The 17,738-nt window shown below is 53.1% G+C and overlaps 1 protein-coding gene across 2 annotated transcripts in view; it reads right to left on the bottom strand.

The window, feature by feature from the left end:
- Nucleotides 1-206: 206 nt before the first annotated feature.
- Nucleotides 207-17,738, bottom strand: part of LOC119099677 (putative GPI-anchored adhesin-like protein PGA55) — a 29,534-nt gene continuing 12,002 nt past the window's right edge. Inside the window, exons 7-16 of one of the 2 annotated variants that reach the window (XM_037222741.1) lie at nucleotides 16,206-16,382; nucleotides 15,846-15,947; nucleotides 15,276-15,464; nucleotides 11,242-14,688; nucleotides 10,544-10,720; nucleotides 8,303-10,225; nucleotides 7,588-7,764; nucleotides 5,089-7,353; nucleotides 3,171-3,347; nucleotides 207-2,938 (exon numbers count right to left, since the gene is read on the bottom strand). In XM_037222741.1, coding sequence (XP_037078636.1) covers nucleotides 918-2,938; nucleotides 3,171-3,347; nucleotides 5,089-7,353; nucleotides 7,588-7,764; nucleotides 8,303-10,225; nucleotides 10,544-10,720; nucleotides 11,242-14,688; nucleotides 15,276-15,464; nucleotides 15,846-15,947; nucleotides 16,206-16,382 — 10,655 coding nt within the window. In that variant the 3' untranslated portion in view covers nucleotides 207-917. Of the gene's footprint in view, nucleotides 2,939-3,170; nucleotides 3,348-5,088; nucleotides 7,354-7,587; nucleotides 7,765-8,302; nucleotides 10,226-10,543; nucleotides 10,721-11,241; nucleotides 14,689-15,275; nucleotides 15,465-15,822; nucleotides 15,948-16,205; nucleotides 16,383-17,738 lie in introns of those variants that run through there. The other variant, XM_037222742.1, reaches the window with a different exon arrangement.

The raw sequence follows: 17,738 nt of genomic DNA, 5'->3' as shown, positions 1-17,738 counted from the left end.
AGAGAGAGAGAGAGAGAGAGAATTAACGATATAGCATCACAAGGCATTTCATGGCAAGACCGATCCTACTTGTAGCCATAGTCCCGAGCAGTCTAATAATAGGAGACAGCAGTCTTGGGATAATACAGATTGATGTCTGGCGACATAGTTCAATTTTTTCGCCTTTTTGAGTAGTCATGCTTCCAACATTTGCCTAGAGCGTACGATGTAAGGAGCAAAGTAACAATTAAGCCACTCAGAAAACACAAATCTAAACAGATGATATACTTTCTCTGAAACCTTATTTTCGATCACGCCATGAATTTCGTGACGCTCACCGTCTTCCGGAAATGTTGATGTCATTCTCTTAATTACCACCACAAATTATAGATTAATTTGAAACGATGGGGTTAAAAGGTATTGTTTGTTACGTAATATCCATACTGGAGCCAAGACGTGAATGACTGCTGTATAAAAAACGAGCCAACATTTGTCGATGCCCGGAGGCACACAGAACACCAGACAGGTACTCGCATTCTGTATTCCAAGCTGGCGTAAGCACAGAACCTTTGAATATTTTCTTTAAAACAATATCAATGCAAGCCTGAATTTTTGCACGCAATTTTGATCTTAAATTGCATTATAAACTCACACAAACTAATGGCAAATTACCTCCAGACTGAATAACTTTGAGTACTTAATTCAGCTGGCCATGTGAAAGCCAACAAAAGCAGGAATGTCGACAAGAACCACAGGAGCTTACATCACATTACAACAAGATCAACACATAAAATCATTCATGAGTAAAACAGGGCTGTTGAATACGTGGACGGGCTTTAACCCCATCAAGATCTGAATCATTATACGCCAGTGGTTTACTTGACGTTTCCCTTATGTCATAGCAGTTAAACACGCAACGAAAAATGTTGCATATTACATCAGCTTAGAGCAAACGGAAAAGATAAAAGATCAAAAGACATCGGAACCGACACCAAAAGTGAGAGGCTGAGTCTTATCATCGACAGGCCGGGCTTACCAACGAAGTCTCCTTCCATGGTGAGATGATCCGGGTGTTTCACCACCGGCGCCCGTTCTCCTCGTGGGGCCTCGTCCCGTGGCCTGTCCGTGAAATCTCCCTCCGGACGAAGGTTGTCTCCATGGCGAATGGGACGAACTTTCTCCCCCTTCGGTGCCTCACCACGAGGCCGATCTTCGAACGTGCCTTCCATGCGGAGGTTGTCTTCTCTCCGCACGATATCCGCACGCTCACCTCGAGTCACGGTGGTCAGCTCTCTGGTGTCCTCAAAACGGCCCTCAGTCCTAAGATTGTCCTCCCGACGAACAATATCTGCTCTCTCGCCACGATGCACCGTTGTTCTCTCTCTGGTGTCCACAAACTCACCTTCCATGGTGAGATTGTCAGCTCGCCGAACAACGGGAGCTCTTTCACCTTTAGGCGCCTCTTCGGTCGGTTTCCCAGTGAATTCACCTTCAGGTTTCAGGTTATCTCTGTACTTGTAGGGCGTAGCCTTTTCACCGCGAGGTGCCTCTTCACGAGGACGACCTTCGAAATCGCCTTCGGGTCTGAGGTTATCAGGTCTCTTTACGACAGGAGCACGCTCCCCTCGTGGTGCCTCTTCAACCGGCTTTCCGGTGAAATCTCCCTCCGGTCTGAGGTTATCCCGGTATTTGTAAGGTGTTGCCTTCTCACCACGTGGCGCCTCTTCTCGAGGGCGATCATCAAACTTTCCTTCCATCTTCAGATGGTCCGGGTGTTTCACAACAGGAGCCCTTTCTCCCCTTGGTGCTTCTTCAGTTGGTTTGCCAGTGAAATCTCCTTCAGGCTTCAGATTGTCCCTGTACTTGTAGGGAGTCGCCTTTTCACCTCTAGGTGCCTCTTCCCGAGGACGACCTTCAAACTCACCCTCAGGTCTGAGATTATCAGGTCTCTTAACAACAGGGGCCCGCTCACCCCTTGGTGCTTCCTCTGTTGGTTTGCCAGTGAACTCTCCTTCTGGCTTCAGATTGTCCCTGTACTTGTAAGGAGTCGCTTTCTCACCCCTGGGGGCCTCTTCACGAGGACGGCCTTCAAACTCACCCTCAGGTCTGAGATTATCAGGTCTCTTCACGACAGGGGCCCGCTCACCCCTAGGTGCTTCTTCTGTTGGTTTACCAGTGAAATCTCCCTCTGGCTTCAGATTGTCCCTGTACTTGTAGGGAGTAGCTTTTTCGCCTCTGGGAGCTTCTTCACGAGGACGGCCTTCAAACTCACCCTCAGGTCTGAGATTATCAGGTCTCTTCACAACAGGAGCTCTTTCACCCCTTGGTGCTTCCTCTGTTGGTTTGCCAGTGAACTCTCCTTCTGGCTTCAGATTGTCTCTGTACTTGTAAGGAGTTGCTTTCTCACCCCTGGGGGCTTCTTCACGAGGACGGCCTTCAAACTCACCCTCAGGTCTGAGATTATCAGGTCTCTTCACAACAGGGGCCCGCTCACCCCTTGGCGCTTCCTCTGTTGGTTTACCAGTGAAATCTCCTTCTGGCTTCAGATTGTCCCTGTACTTGTAGGGAGTCGCTTTCTCGCCCCTGGGGGCTTCTTCACGAGGACGGCCTTCAAACTCACCCTCAGGCCGGAGATTATCAGGTCTCTTCACAACAGGGGCCCGCTCACCCCTTGGCGCTTCCTCTGTTGGTTTACCTGTGAAATCTCCTTCTGGCTTCAGATTGTCCCTGTACTTGTAAGGAGTCGCTTTCTCACCCCTGGGGGCTTCTTCACGAGGCCGGTCTTCAAAGTCGCCCTCAGGTCTGAGGTTATCGGGTCTTTTGACGACAGGAGCTCTCTCTCCTTTGGGCGCATCCTCCTGAAGTTTCGGCGTGAACTCTCCTTCCGGACGGAGGTTGTCTGGACGCCGGACGACGGGAGCTCGCTCGCCGCGAACGGGGGTTACGGTTTCGCGAGTATCTGCAGTGGCAGAAATAGGAGCATATAAGCGCAGGAGTAAAAAAGGTAACACTAACACGTGCAGTTCACAAGTACCCGGAAGTTAATGGAAATCGAGGAGTGTAGAATGGTAAGAACATACATAGTTCTTGACGGAGTGGTTAGAGATTACAAAAATAAGGACCTGGTACAGTATGCGGGAAGGCATACAGTAGCACACTTGGTTTTGTTTTGAAAAGATCAGGATGCTTACCAATAAACTCGCCCTCCATGACGAGGTTGTCGGGCCTCCTGACGACCGGAGCCCGCTCTCCTGTCGGGGCCTTGTCATGCGGTCGGTCCGTGAAGTCACCTTCCGGTCGGAGGTTGTCGGGACGTCGCACAACTGGAGCACGCTCGCCTTTGCCCGGGGTGCGGTGTTCTCTGGTATCTAAAAGAACGCGTGCTATTATGTTGTTATCGTGCGAGCGTTGTCGCACTAGACAACAGCACGTAGTCTTACACTGATCCTGAAATTACTCAATGCATAATTAGTTGTCGTGGCTAAATTACGATTACTCACGAATCAGAATGCCTCCTAAGATTTGATTGCGCATGAAGCTATCCAGTTTAACAAAAAATATATTGTGAAATAAAAAGGGAGGTGCAACAACAATGGAACAAATGAGTTAATCATTCAACTGGCATTGCTTTCAGCCGGCATCGAAAGGTACGTTACACGGTGTTAACACAGCTTAAGCCTTTTTTGTTAACAAATACACACAGACAACTTTTCGCCATGTCTCACCGACTATGGTTGAGTCCCGCAAGCCCTGATGTCCCAACAACGTACCACAAAACAAGCGAGCACTAGAGAGCAGCGTTGAAAGCGCAGCCGTTTTACCGAGCCCATTATAATTCAAAATCGTAGACGTTCTCTCGAATACTTCTGAACATAACCATAATCAATATGTTTGTCCTTGCCCTACGAAAGGGTGTTCATATGTCTGAAGTTCTGTTGTTGAAACATATAGAGGAGAAGCTGAACAATGGTTATTGTGAATTTCATAAGGAAAATCAAGTCATACCCGTCAAATGAGCGCTTAATAGACGCTTCTGTTATCTCGAGGGCTAACCATGCTAAAGCGATGCAGAACACGCCGATGAATAACTATCGCAAAGCACTACCAGATGGCCACTATAGATCATCGCCAGTTGTCACCTATTATCTTTACATGTTACACGAAAAAAGTTTTTTGCGGGGACGAACTCACTCGGTTGAGACTGCGTTCCCTTCACAGCCGTCCGGTGCGGGGCCAGCGCCTTAGTCCCCATCAACATTTTCGCCGCCCACGCCCCATGGGAATCGACGGGAGAAATTTTGAAATTAAACGGCCTCAGATGTTGAACGCGTCATTAGATTCCACTAAGAACAGACTTCTGTTAAATTGACAAGTTCAGTAATATGAGCAGCTAAGCGTACAGCACCAACTGGAAAATATCGTTGAAACAGCTTTTCAAACAAAAAGATGCGTGCCATCATGTTCTAATGTGTACAACCTAATGCAACTAACCTAATGTTACTGTTTACAGCCTACAATTACAGCCTACTGAGCCTACTGAGATTTACAGCCTACTGAGATGACCTTGAGCGAGGCGAACGGCCATTAACCACAATGGGCAGAAGCATACTATTTTTACATCTGTAAAAATGGTGTTACCAATGCTGAGTAAATTTCAGTGTCATGCTCGTAACTGTTCAGGAGCTATCAATGAGAAAGCTTAGGTTGCCTCTCAGGCCACCCGCAGGCCAAGGATTACGCTGCTGCCATATGATGCTTAGGTACAGCCATTTGTGAATGGCTGGAGCTAATCAGTCGTGTAAATATGAAAACCAAACAAAAACAGTAGCGTTAAAGTTGCACAGCTCGGTCAATAACACGTTATTTCTCAGCCCAACTGTTCAATATCTCCAATCATGTTTTGCAGCCCTAATGGTTGTCAACATGTCTGAAAATATTATAGATCAGCCTTAAAAGTCGGTAACTGACTTCGAGCACAGCCAAAAGAACAATCATGCAGAACGAGACTTAGCGTTCTGAATAAGCTCAAGTGAACTGTAGTCCGAACGCGTCAGCATAAAACAGGATTGCATATGCTGACAGCCATGGAAAAAACAACATGGCGCTTACCCACAAAGTCCCCTTCAATAGTGAGGTGGTCCGGGTGCTTCACCACGGGCGCCCGTTCTCCCCGTGGGGCCTCGTCACGTGGCCTATCCGCGAAGTCGCCCTCCGGTCGGAGGTTATCCCCACGGCGAATCGGCCGAGCTTTTTCTCCCCTCGGCACCTCATCGCGAGGACGTCCCTCGAAGTCGCCTTCCATGCGAAGGTTGTCAGCGTGTTTGACAACGGGAGCTCTTTCACCTTTAGGAGCTTCTTCGGTTGGTTTTCCAGTGAATTCCCCTTCCGGCTTGAGGTTGTCCCGATATTTGTAAGGAGTCGCCTTTTCGCCTCTTGGTGCCTCTTCTCGAGGACGCCCTTCAAACTCACCCTCTGGTCTGAGGTTGTCGGGCCTCTTCACAACAGGGGCCCGCTCACCCCTAGGTGCTTCTTCGGTTGGTTTACCAGTGAAATCTCCTTCTGGCTTCAGATTGTCCCTGTACTTGTAGGGAGTCGCCCTTTCGCCTCTTGGTGCCTCTTCTCGAGGACGCCCTTCAAACTCACCCTCTGGTCTGAGGTTGTCGGGCCTCTTCACAACAGGGGCCCGCTCACCCCTAGGTGCTTCTTCCGTTGGTTTACCTGTGAAATCTCCTTCTGGCTTCAGATTGTCCCTGTACTTGTAGGGAGTCGCTTTCTCGCCTCTGGGGGCTTCTTCGCGGGGACGGCCCTCAAACTCACCCTCAGGTCTGAGATTATCAGGTCTCTTAACAACAGGCGCCCGCTCACCCCTAGGCGCCTCCTCTGTTGGTTTTCCAGTAAACTCTCCTTCTGGCTTCAGGTTGTCCCTGTACTTGTAGGGAGTCGCTTTCTCGCCTCTGGGAGCTTCTTCACGAGGACGGTCTTCAAACTCACCCTCAGGTCTGAGATTATCAGGCCTTTTCACAACAGGGGCCCGCTCACCCCTAGGTGCTTCCTCTGTTGGTTTACCAGTAAACTCTCCTTCTGGCTTCAGATTGTCCCTGTATTTATAGGGAGTCGCTTTCTCGCCTCTGGGAGCTTCTTCACGAGGACGGCCCTCAAACTCACCCTCAGGTCTGAGATTATCAGGCCTCTTTACAACAGGGGCCCGCTCACCCCTAGGTGCTTCCTCTGTTGGTTTACCAGTAAACTCTCCTTCTGGCTTCAAATTGTCCCTGTACTTATACGGAGTCGCCTTTTCGCCTCTTGGTGCCTCTTCTCGAGGACGCCCTTCAAACTCACCCTCTGGTCTGAGGTTGTCGGGCCTCTTCACAACAGGGGCCCGCTCACCCCTAGGTGCTTCTTCTGTTGGTTTACCAGTGAAATCTCCTTCTGGCTTCAGATTGTCCCTGTACTTGTAGGGAGTCGCTTTCTCGCCTCTGGGAGCTTCTTCGCGGGGACGGCCCTCAAACTCACCCTCTGGTCTGAGGTTGTCGGGCCTCTTCACAACAGGGGCCCGCTCACCCCTAGGTGCTTCTTCCGTTGGTTTACCAGTGAAATCTCCTTCTGGCTTCAGATTGTCCCTGTACTTGTAGGGAGTCGCTTTCTCGCCTCTGGGGGCTTCTTCGCGGGGACGGCCCTCAAACTCACCCTCAGGTCTGAGATTATCAGGTCTCTTAACAACAGGCGCCCGCTCACCCCTAGGCGCCTCCTCTGTTGGTTTTCCAGTAAACTCTCCTTCTGGCTTCAGGTTGTCCCTGTACTTGTAGGGAGTCGCTTTCTCGCCTCTGGGAGCTTCTTCACGAGGACGGTCTTCAAACTCACCCTCAGGTCTGAGATTATCAGGCCTTTTCACAACAGGGGCCCGCTCACCCCTAGGTGCTTCCTCTGTTGGTTTACCAGTAAACTCTCCTTCTGGCTTCAGATTGTCCCTGTATTTATAGGGAGTCGCTTTCTCGCCTCTGGGAGCTTCTTCACGAGGACGGCCCTCAAACTCACCCTCAGGTCTGAGATTATCAGGCCTCTTTACAACAGGGGCCCGCTCACCCCTAGGTGCTTCCTCTGTTGGTTTACCAGTAAACTCTCCTTCTGGCTTCAAATTGTCCCTGTACTTATACGGAGTCGCTTTCTCGCCTCTGGGAGCTTCTCCGCGAGGCCGGTCTTCAAAGTCACCCTCCGGTCTGAGGTTGTCAGGTCGTCTGACGACAGGAGCTCTCTCTCCTTTGGGCGCGTCCTCCTGGCGTTTTGGTGTGAACTCTCCTTCCGGACGGAGGTTGTCGGGTCGCCGAACAACTGGCGCTCTCTCGCCGCGCACGGGTGTTACAGTTTCGCGAGTATCTGCAACCATGCAAACCAGAAATTGGTTAAGACGAAGGAATAGGAGATTGAATAGAAGACGTTAGTTGAGAAGACTACAGAAATTAGTTGTAAAAGCCTCAGTCCACCCGCCGATAAAAAACATGACGACACGAAAATCTAAGATCAGAATGGAAGTTTCGTTATTAAGTATCAGCTTAGTAGCAGCATGCTCCGAGCACCACCAATTCAGTTTTCAGTGGCACAAGTGCTTACCAACAAATTCGCCCTCCATGACGAGGTTGTCGGGCCTCCTGACGACCGGAGCCCGCTCTCCTGTCGGGGCCTTGTCATGCGGTCGGTCCGTGAAGTCACCCTCCGGTCGGAGGTTGTCGGGACGCCGCACAACTGGAGCACGCTCGCCTTTGCCTGGGGTGCGATGCTCCCTCGTGTCTGGAACAGCAGTAGCTGTCACACTTGGGATATGTATGTTCATGTCACGCTTTATGCATGTGCTGCAAAGATGTGCAGTCCTTCACGCTTTTCTATAAAAGCTACTGATACGCAAGTCACGCTTGTCTTGTCACGTTGCTGACATCCTAAAGTCATGGTTCCGAATAACATGTCTCTCATTTCCGAGTTTCCACTTCGCTGTTCTGACCACAGGTTAAGCTGGCGACACATTTGGCAAAGCGCCAGTTGTGCGCGTATATCCAACAGCAAGCGAAGGTTGCTGGCAGCACTGAGCTCAGAATCAGTGATGGGAATGCATGATGTCTGACAGGTTATGACGAACGGCTCGCCAAAAAATGCTGGCAATTTCGGTTTTCTGCCCTTTGTGAAGACAAGCCACCAGGAACAAGTGCCAAGAATGAAATAGTCACATCGATTAATATGCTAGAAAAGGTGTTCCATATGTAAAACCCAAAGGGACCAGCAAGGGAAATGCAATACAACGGGTCAACTTTCATAGGGAATTTGTTAAACTCACCAACGAAGTCTCCTTCCATGGTGAGATGATCCGGGTGCTTCACCACCGGCGCCCGTTCTCCTCGTGGGGCCTCGCCGCGTGGCCTGTCCGTGAAATCTCCCTCCGGACGAAGGTTGTCTCCATGGCGAATGGGACGAACTTTCTCCCCCTTCGGTGCCTCACCACGAGGCCGATCTTCGAACGTGCCTTCCATGCGGAGGTTGTCTTCTCTCCGCACGATATCCGCACGCTCACCTCGAGTCACGGTGGTCAGCTCTCTGGTGTCCTCAAAACGGCCCTCAGTCCTAAGGTTGTCCTCCCGACGAACAATGTCCGCTCTCTCGCCGCGATGTACTGTTGTTCTCTCTCTGGTGTCTACAAACTCACCTTCCATGGTGAGATTGTCAGCTCGCCGAACAACGGGAGCTCTTTCACCTTTAGGCGCCTCTTCGGTCGGTTTCCCAGTGAATTCACCTTCAGGTTTCAGGTTATCTCTGTACTTGTAGGGCGTAGCCTTTTCACCGCGAGGTGCCTCTTCACGAGGACGACCTTCGAAATCGCCTTCGGGTCTGAGGTTATCAGGTCTCTTTACGACAGGAGCACGCTCCCCTCGTGGTGCCTCTTCAACCGGCTTTCCGGTGAAATCTCCCTCCGGTCTGAGGTTATCCCGGTACTTGTAAGGTGTTGCCTTCTCACCACGTGGCGCCTCTTCTCGAGGACGATCATCAAACTTACCTTCCATCTTCAGATGATCAGGATGTTTCACAACAGGAGCCCTTTCTCCCCTTGGTGCTTCTTCGGTTGGTTTGCCAGTGAAATCTCCTTCAGGCTTCAGATTGTCCCTGTACTTGTAGGGAGTCGCCTTTTCGCCTCTAGGCGCCTCTTCCCGAGGACGACCTTCGAACTCACCCTCAGGTCTGAGATTATCAGGTCTCTTAACAACAGGGGCCCGCTCACCCCTAGGTGCTTCCTCTGTTGGTTTTCCAGTAAACTCTCCTTCTGGCTTCAGATTGTCCCTGTACTTGTAAGGAGTCGCTTTCTCGCCTCTGGGTGCTTCTTCACGAGGACGACCTTCAAACTCACCCTCAGGTCTGAGATTATCAGGCCTCTTAACAACAGGGGCCCGCTCACCCCTAGGGGCCTCCTCTGTTGGTTTACCAGTGAAATCTCCTTCTGGCTTCAGATTGTCCCTGTACTTGTAAGGAGTCGCTTTCTCACCCCTGGGGGCTTCTTCACGAGGACGGCCTTCAAACTCACCCTCAGGTCTGAGATTATCAGGTCTCTTAACAACAGGGGCTCGCTCGCCCCTAGGGGCCTCCTCTGTTGGTTTACCAGTGAAATCTCCTTCTGGCTTCAGATTGTCCCTGTATTTGTAGGGAGTCGCTTTCTCACCCCTGGGAGCTTCTTCACGAGGACGGCCTTCAAATTCACCCTCAGGTCTGAGATTATCAGGTCTCTTAACAACAGGGGCCCGCTCGCCCCTGGGGGCCTCCTCTGTTGGTTTACCAATGAAGTCTCCTTCTGGCTTCAGATTGTCCCTGTACTTGTAGGGAGTCGCTTTCTCACCCCTGGGGGCTTCTTCACGAGGACGGCCCTCAAACTCACCCTCAGGTCTAAGATTATCAGGTCTCTTGACAACAGGGGCCCGCTCGCCCCTAGGGGCCTCCTCTGTTGGTTTACCAGTGAAATCTCCTTCTGGCTTCAGATTGTCCCTGTACTTATACGGAGTCGCTTTCTCGCCTCTGGGAGCTTCTCCGCGAGGCCGGTCTTCAAAGTCACCCTCCGGTCTGAGGTTGTCAGGTCGTCTGACGACAGGAGCTCTCTCTCCTTTGGGCGCATCCTCCTGGCGTTTCGGCGTGAACTCTCCTTCCGGACGGAGGTTGTCTGGACGCCGGACGACGGGAGCTCGCTCGCCGCGAACGGGGGTTACGGTTTCGCGAGTGTCTGTAATCAAGAAGGCGCAAAGCTTGTTACGGCTATCCTAAAAGTAAGATCAAGCGGAAGGATAAGTGCAATCATGAAACGTTAACTTGAAGAGAAAGCACACCTGAGAAAAGCGCGGGAAGAAGTAAGATGATACATAGTCATAGCCCAGCCAGAAAACAGGATTAGAGGCAGAGATCCGGATAAAATCCTCTTCCATTTCGTATCGGGTTTCTAGCAGCAAGGACCATTACCAGTTGTGTAGAGACACGGCTTTACACGCCGCTAGCGAACTCTCCCCCTGACCGAGCACCTAGCAACAACAGGCGTGACACTTACCGACAAACTCGCCCTCCATGACGAGGTTGTCGGGCCTTCTGACCACCGGGGCCCGCTCTCCGGTCGGGGCCTTGTCATGCGGTCGGTCCGTGAAGTCACCCTCCGGTCGGAGGTTGTCGGGACGTCGCACAACTGGAGCACGCTCGCCTTTGCCTGGGCTGCGGTGCTCCCTCGTGTCTGGAATGGCGTGTCGTACGTCATTCGGCTCGAGTGGTTGCCTTCTACGCGGTTATCGCCAACATAAATCAGCATCGCCTCGAGAAGGAAAACCATAAAGGGGTTGTCCAGAGTGCTGAAGGCATACCCCGGAAAAGGTCTCCATTGTGTCATGGACAGCTCCTGGATACGCACTACTCCAGTCAGACGAATTTTAAGCACACTTTACCGTATTTATGAATATCCGCGTTCTTAACGCGATTACCAGTATGTTTCACAGCTGTACATTCTGTTTCTTTCTTTTCAGGGTAGGTAGTCGGGAGCATCTTTCGTGCATGAGTACCATTAATGCTAATCAAAATATGGTGAGGGAGAGCACCTCTCGTGCTTACTAAGGAGCCTTGCTAAGTTTACATATATCTGCCGTTGTGGCACGGGAAATGATCAGCCGGCCAGCGACTTTTGGTGTACACTTGCTACAAATACAGTTCATATGTCATCAAATACATGACCATGCCAAGAGCGAACATGCAGCAACTCACCAACGAAGTCTCCTTCCATGGTGAGATGATCCGGGTGCTTCACCACCGGCGCCCGTTCTCCTCGTGGGGCCTCGTCCCGTGGCCTGTCCGTGAAATCTCCCTCCGGACGAAGGTTGTCTCCATGGCGAATGGGACGAACTTTCTCCCCCTTCGGTGCCTCACCACGAGGCCGATCTTCGAACGTGCCTTCCATGCGGAGGTTGTCTTCTCTCCGCACGATATCCGCACGCTCACCTCGAGTCACGGTGGTCAGCTCTCTGGTGTCCTCAAAACGGCCCTCAGTCCTAAGATTGTCCTCCCGACGAACAATATCTGCTCTCTCGCCACGATGCACCGTTGTTCTCTCTCTGGTGTCCACAAACTCACCTTCCATGGTGAGATTGTCAGCTCGCCGAACAACGGGAGCTCTTTCACCTTTAGGCGCCTCTTCGGTCGGTTTCCCAGTGAATTCACCTTCAGGTTTCAGGTTATCTCTGTACTTGTAGGGCGTAGCCTTTTCACCGCGAGGTGCCTCTTCACGAGGACGACCTTCGAAATCGCCTTCGGGTCTGAGGTTATCAGGTCTCTTTACGACAGGAGCACGCTCCCCTCGTGGTGCCTCTTCAACCGGCTTTCCGGTGAAATCTCCCTCCGGTCTGAGGTTATCCCGGTATTTGTAAGGTGTTGCCTTCTCACCACGTGGCGCCTCTTCTCGAGGGCGATCATCAAACTTTCCTTCCATCTTCAGATGGTCCGGGTGTTTCACAACAGGAGCCCTTTCTCCCCTTGGTGCTTCTTCAGTTGGTTTGCCAGTGAAATCTCCCTCCGGCTTTAGGTTGTCTCTGTATTTGTAAGGGGTCGCTTTCTCTCCCCTGGGAGCTTCCCCTCGAGGACGACCCTCAAAGTCACCTTCAGGTTTGAGATTGTCAGGTCTTCTAACGACAGGGGCACGCTCACCTCTGGGTGCTTCCTCCACTGGCTTACCGGAGAACTCTCCCTCCGGGCGCAAATTGTCTGGTCGCCTGACCACGGGTGCTCTCTCACCGCGTCCAGGAGTGTGCCTATCACGGGTGTCCACGAAGTCACCCTCCATGGTAAGGTGATCCGGATGTGCTACCCGTGGGGCACGTTCACCACGCGGGGCTTCTTCATGCGGTCTTCCTGTAAAGTCTCCCTCGGGTCGCAGATTGTCCCCGTGCCGTATTGGTCTCACTTTTTCTCCCCTGGGTGCTTCGCCACGAGGACGATCCTCAAAGGTACCTTCCATACGAAGGTTGTCCTCTCTGCGCACGATGTCTGCACGCTCGCCGCGTGTGACCATTGTTACTTCTCTGGTGTCCTCAAAACGACCCTCAGTCCTAAGGTTGTCCTCTCGACGTACAATGTCCGCTCTCTCGCCTCGCGTCACCATAGTTTTCTCCCGGGTATCAACGAACTCCCCCTCCATCGTCAGGTTGTCTCCTCGTCGTACAACAGGTGCTCGCTCGCCCCTTGGAGCGTCCTCTCGCGGCTTTCCAGTGAATTCACCTTCCGGACGCAGGTTATCCGGGTGCTGGACTCTGGGTGCTCGCTCACCGCGAGGCGCCTGACCTTTGGGTCTGTCCTCAAACTGCCCCTCCATGCGAAGGTTGTCCTCCCGGCGCACGATCTCCGCCCTTTCCCCACGAGTGACTGAAGTCATTTCTCTGGTGTCCTCAAACTTCCCCTCCATTCTTAGGTTGTCTTCGCGTCGGACAATCTCAGAGCGCTCACCTCGCATGATGACGGTCTTATCACGCTCATCAATGAACCTGCCGTCCATCTTTAGATTGTCAGCATGCTTAACAACCGCGGCGCGTTCACCTCTTGGGGCTTCCTCACGCGGTTTTCCGGTGAACTCACCTTCGGGGCGCAGGTTGTCTGGCCGCCTGACCACGGGGGCCCGTTCGCCATGCGGGGCCTCCTCATGTGGCTTTTTCGTGAACTCGCCCTGGGGCCGCAAGTGGTCTGGATGTTTCACAATGTCCGCTCGCTGTCCCGGCCCGGGAGTGTGGCGATCTCTGCCGTCAACAAAGTCTCCTTCCATCTTCAGATGGTCAGGATGTTTGACGACAGGTGCTCGCACTCCCTTCGGCACCTCTTCGTCAGGAGGGGCGTAAAAGTCGCCCTCCATCTTCAGATGGTCAGGATGTTTGACGACAGGTGCGCGCACTCCCTTCGGCACCTGCTCGTCAGGAGGGGCGTAGAAGTCGCCCTCCATCTTCAGGTGATCCGGGTGCTTTACAATGGGCGCACGCTGTCCTGGCCCCGGCTTGTGTCTGTCCCGGCCATCAGTGAACTCGCCCTCCATCTTCAAATGGTCCGGGTGCTTTACAATGGGTGCGCGTTGCCCCCTGCCAGGCGAGTGCCGGTCACGACCGTCAGTGAACTCTCCTTCCATTCGCAGATGGTCCGGATGCTGGACGATCGGCGCTCTCTGACCTCTCCCTGGAACGTAATCCTCCCTGTCGTCGGTGAAGTCACCCTCCATCTTGAGGTGGTCTGGGTATCTGACTATCGGTGCCCGCTCCCCCCTCGGAGCCTCGTCTCGCGGTCTGCCGGTGAAGTCCCCTTCCGGTCTCAGGTGGTCTGGATGGTCCACTCTCGGCGCCCGCTCTCCGTGTGGCGCTTCTCCGCGTGGGCGTCCTTCAAATGGACCTTCCAACCTCAGCTGATCCGGATGCCGAACCACTGATGCCCGCTCGCCAGCGGGCGCTCCTTCTCGCGGCCTGTCTGTGAAATCACCCTCGGGACGGAGATGATCAGGATGCTTGACAATCGGGGCCCTTTCGCCTTTAGGGGCTGTTCCACGAGGCCTGTCTTCAAACTTTCCGTCCATTCGAAGGTTGTCCTCTCGACGGACTACCTCAGCCCTTTCGCCGTGAACCACGGTGGTCCTCTCGCGGGTGTCCTCAAACTTTCCGTCCATTCGGAGGTTGTCTTCACGACGAACTACCTCAGCTCTTTCTCCGCGAACCACGGTGGTCCTTTCGCGGGTGTCCTCAAACTTTCCGTCCATTCGGAGGTTGTCCTCACGGCGAACTACCTCAGCCCTCTCTCCGCGAACCACGGTGGTCCTTTCACGGGTGTCCTCAAACTTTCCGTCCATTCGGAGGTTATCTTCACGACGAACTATGTCAGCTCTGTCTCCGCGAACTACGGTAGTCCTTTCGCGGGTGTCCTCAAACTTTCCGTCCATTCGGAGGTTGTCTTCACGACGAACTACCTCAGCTCTCTCTCCGTGAACCACGGTGGTCCTTTCACGGGTGTCCTCAAACTTTCCGTCCATTCGGAGATTGTCCTCTCGACGAACTATGTCGGCCCGTTCGCCGCGAACCACAGTGGTTCTTTCACGGGTGTCTTCGAACTTTCCGTCCATTCGGAGGTTGTCTTCACGACGAACTATGTCGGCCCGCTCTCCTCTGGTAACGCCCTGCCGATCGCGAGTGTCTGCAAAACAGATAGGAGAACCGTCAGTTAACAGAGACGCCATGACCAAGGACGGGGCCAGGACGCGCAGTCGTGGAGTTAGGAATGCAAGGACGCGGATGCAACAAACACAGGTGTCGAGGCAACGACGCAAACAAGGCACTCCATTCGTACAATACGAAGTGAAGGGAGCCGGCAGTGAACATTGACATGATTGCTGGCTCTTGATAGCAGCAAACTGTGAATCAGGCTAGCCGCTGTCGTTGCCACAACGGGGGCTTAATTAAACCACAACAAAAGAGACACCTAGGAAATACCTACGCAAATTGAATAATACCTAACCGGCCAGGAATGTAATGATTTTTGCATTTTATATCATACAAGCGAGGGCGTTGCTAACAAGTAAGGATAATATTCCATTAGCGGCAGCACAATAAGGCCCTAGGAGTCAGTCGCGTTTCCGAATTCACCTGAAATCCCGCCCGACCACCTAAATATCACCTTCACGAAAAAGCTACGCCCAACGCCCCCTTGATCTTGATTTGGACCCGGATCCCGCCGTTCATCGTCGGCCGAAGACCGGTTGGCAGGAGCCAGGCGGCACTAACCCACGAAGTCTCCAGTCAGGTGCAGCTCGTCGGGGTGCTGCACGATAGGTGCCCGCTCGCCGCGCGGCGCCGCGCGCGACGGCCGGTCGGCGAACTCGCCCTCCGGCCGCAGGTTGTCGGGGTGCAGCGCGCGCTCGGGTCGCTGCGCCGGCCCCGGCTGGCCGTAGTCGGCGTGCTGAGAGCTGGCCGCTGCAGGCGTACAGGATCGGGTGATACATCCCAATCAGCAGAAGAAGACCCATGGTCCCACCCATGGTCCTACGACACTGCAGTAATCCCGACTCCATAAAGACGGCTAGATGATGACCGGGCCGATGATACTTAAGGTTTCAAAGGAAATGTTCTGGAATGACCGACAAAAGCGGGTTAAAAATTTAAGCCGCACATATAAATGATACAAATATCAGCAAATGGAGCACCAAAAGTTTGTGTGTGAGTGTCCTCAAGAAAACAAAACAACGCGAAACAAAATCGGCACGCCTCCATGAAAGCTGGCAAAACCGTTGAAACAAGGTTTCAAGACATGCATGCTTGTTGCACGCGGTGCATGATGTCGGGGCGGTCACGTACAGACGATCTGCTGTCCCTCCAGATACAGGTGGTCTTGCTGGCGCATGGCCACCGTCCGCTGACCGTGCACGGCGCAGAACGTGCTGCCGGTCACCGACTGACCTGGGGTCGGGACTGCCGGTCAGTGGGGGGCAGCCGAAGGCCGACCAGGCAGCGTGAGCAAGCGGCATTCACAAACCGAAACCAACCAAGGCGCGGCGAGCCCCACCGGGCGCTGTGAGGCGCGCAAGCCACCCGCCTGACGACCAACTGAGTCAGAAGCAAGCCGGCAAGCAGATCTGTCCGCGCCGACCACTAGGCGGCCGGCGCGGCGGTGCGGTGCGCGTCAAGCCAAACCGACGTCATGGCGCCGCCACCTACCGGCGAAGTCCCCCTCCTGGCGCAGGTGGTCCGGATGGCGCACCACGTCCGCGCGGTCGCCGCGGCCGGGCGCGCCGCGCTCGCGCGTGTCCACGAAGTCGCCCTCCAGCCGGAGGTTGTCGCCCCGGCGGACGACGTCGGCTCGCTCGCCGACCGTGACCGCCTCCCTGCGGTAGTCTGCGGGCGGCGATGTGAAGTCAGCGGCGCCTGGGCAAGGAGGTGACGTGCGAGGTGGCGGTCCTGCACGGCGTTCGAACCGGCCGGATCGCCGTCGGCACTAACCGGCTCTGACGCCGCAAGGTGTTCTTCTGGGACGGCGGCAAAGCGTTTCCTTTTCTATTTCCCCGGCCGTTCTCGGCCTGTATGCGCAGCAGATGCATCAGTTTGCAGAGCGTTTGGAGGAGAGTGGAGTAAAGCACTCTGGGATATCCCACGCATAGTAATGTGTTCTGATCAAACTATCAAACCATCCCCGTTTTGCGGGGATGGTTTGGAGGCTCTGGTAGTTCAACGGTAGTTGTAACACAAGTCATCACACCGGCTCATCGTCTGGTATCACCAGTCGGCACTTATCACCGATGTGGATACTCTTACTGAAGGTCGTATCATCACTCTGGCAACATTTCAACAAGCCAGCTCCTGGTGTTGACATTTTAACACTGGAACCCTGCGCCCACAATTTCAAGTTTGGTCTTCTGTAAGGAAAGCCTTCGTGTTGTCACAGTTTGAATTGCGTTTAATTTTTCCGCAACATTCCCACGTGACCATGTCGTGGATCATTTCAAGCTATATTGAATTGTACATTGCAGCCTTTTGTTTCCTAACATGGCTGAATGCTTCATGTGGAATGCTCTATTAGTGTCACCGCAGTCAAGTTATGACATTTTTGTAGGTGACACAGACGTGTGATGCCCATCAATAAAAAGTGCACAGACAGCTCATCACAGCATACTGAACAACACAACCCAGTGCCATGCAAAATAACCAAGAATTACAAAAGGTTGAGCAGTTGATACGTAGCCCACACAACAGCTCAGCGTTCGTAGCGAAACATTAGAGACTTACACCGGTTGTCCTGCAATATGTCGCAACTCTTGCATTGCCAGCCACGCCACCAGGACCAACCAATCCAGTCTTTACCAGCCTGTTTGCCAGCCTGTTTTTGCCTTTGCCAGCCAGCCTGTTTGGGTAGCAACCTGATATCCTTAGCAGTGGACATAAACCTTCAAACCGTCCGCCTTTTGCCTGCCTGCCTTTGTTGTCGAACAGTTGTTGTCAGAACAGTTGCCCAGGTCAAAAGGCATCCAAGCCCCGATGACGCTTGCCCGCTGATAATACCCCCCACCCTGCGCGTATAGTTTGACCTATGTACGGGCCAAGTCCGACATAACATCTCCTGGTTTTATGCAATGCCTCCAGGCCAGTTGCACATGCTCACAGCAAGGTACGTGCTATTATGGTACACTGGTCATAATGCCTCATCCGCGCCTGTTCGTTGATTTGTAGTTTCGATAAAACAAGAAAAATTGCAGA

This window comes from Pollicipes pollicipes, unplaced genomic scaffold (assembly GCF_011947565.3).
Source record: "Pollicipes pollicipes isolate AB1234 unplaced genomic scaffold, Ppol_2.1 Scaffold_4881;HRSCAF=5763_pilon_pilon_pilon, whole genome shotgun sequence".
Taxonomy (NCBI): domain Eukaryota; kingdom Metazoa; phylum Arthropoda; class Thecostraca; order Pollicipedomorpha; family Pollicipedidae; genus Pollicipes; species Pollicipes pollicipes.
This window is presented reverse-complemented; position numbering and strand designations above follow the sequence as displayed.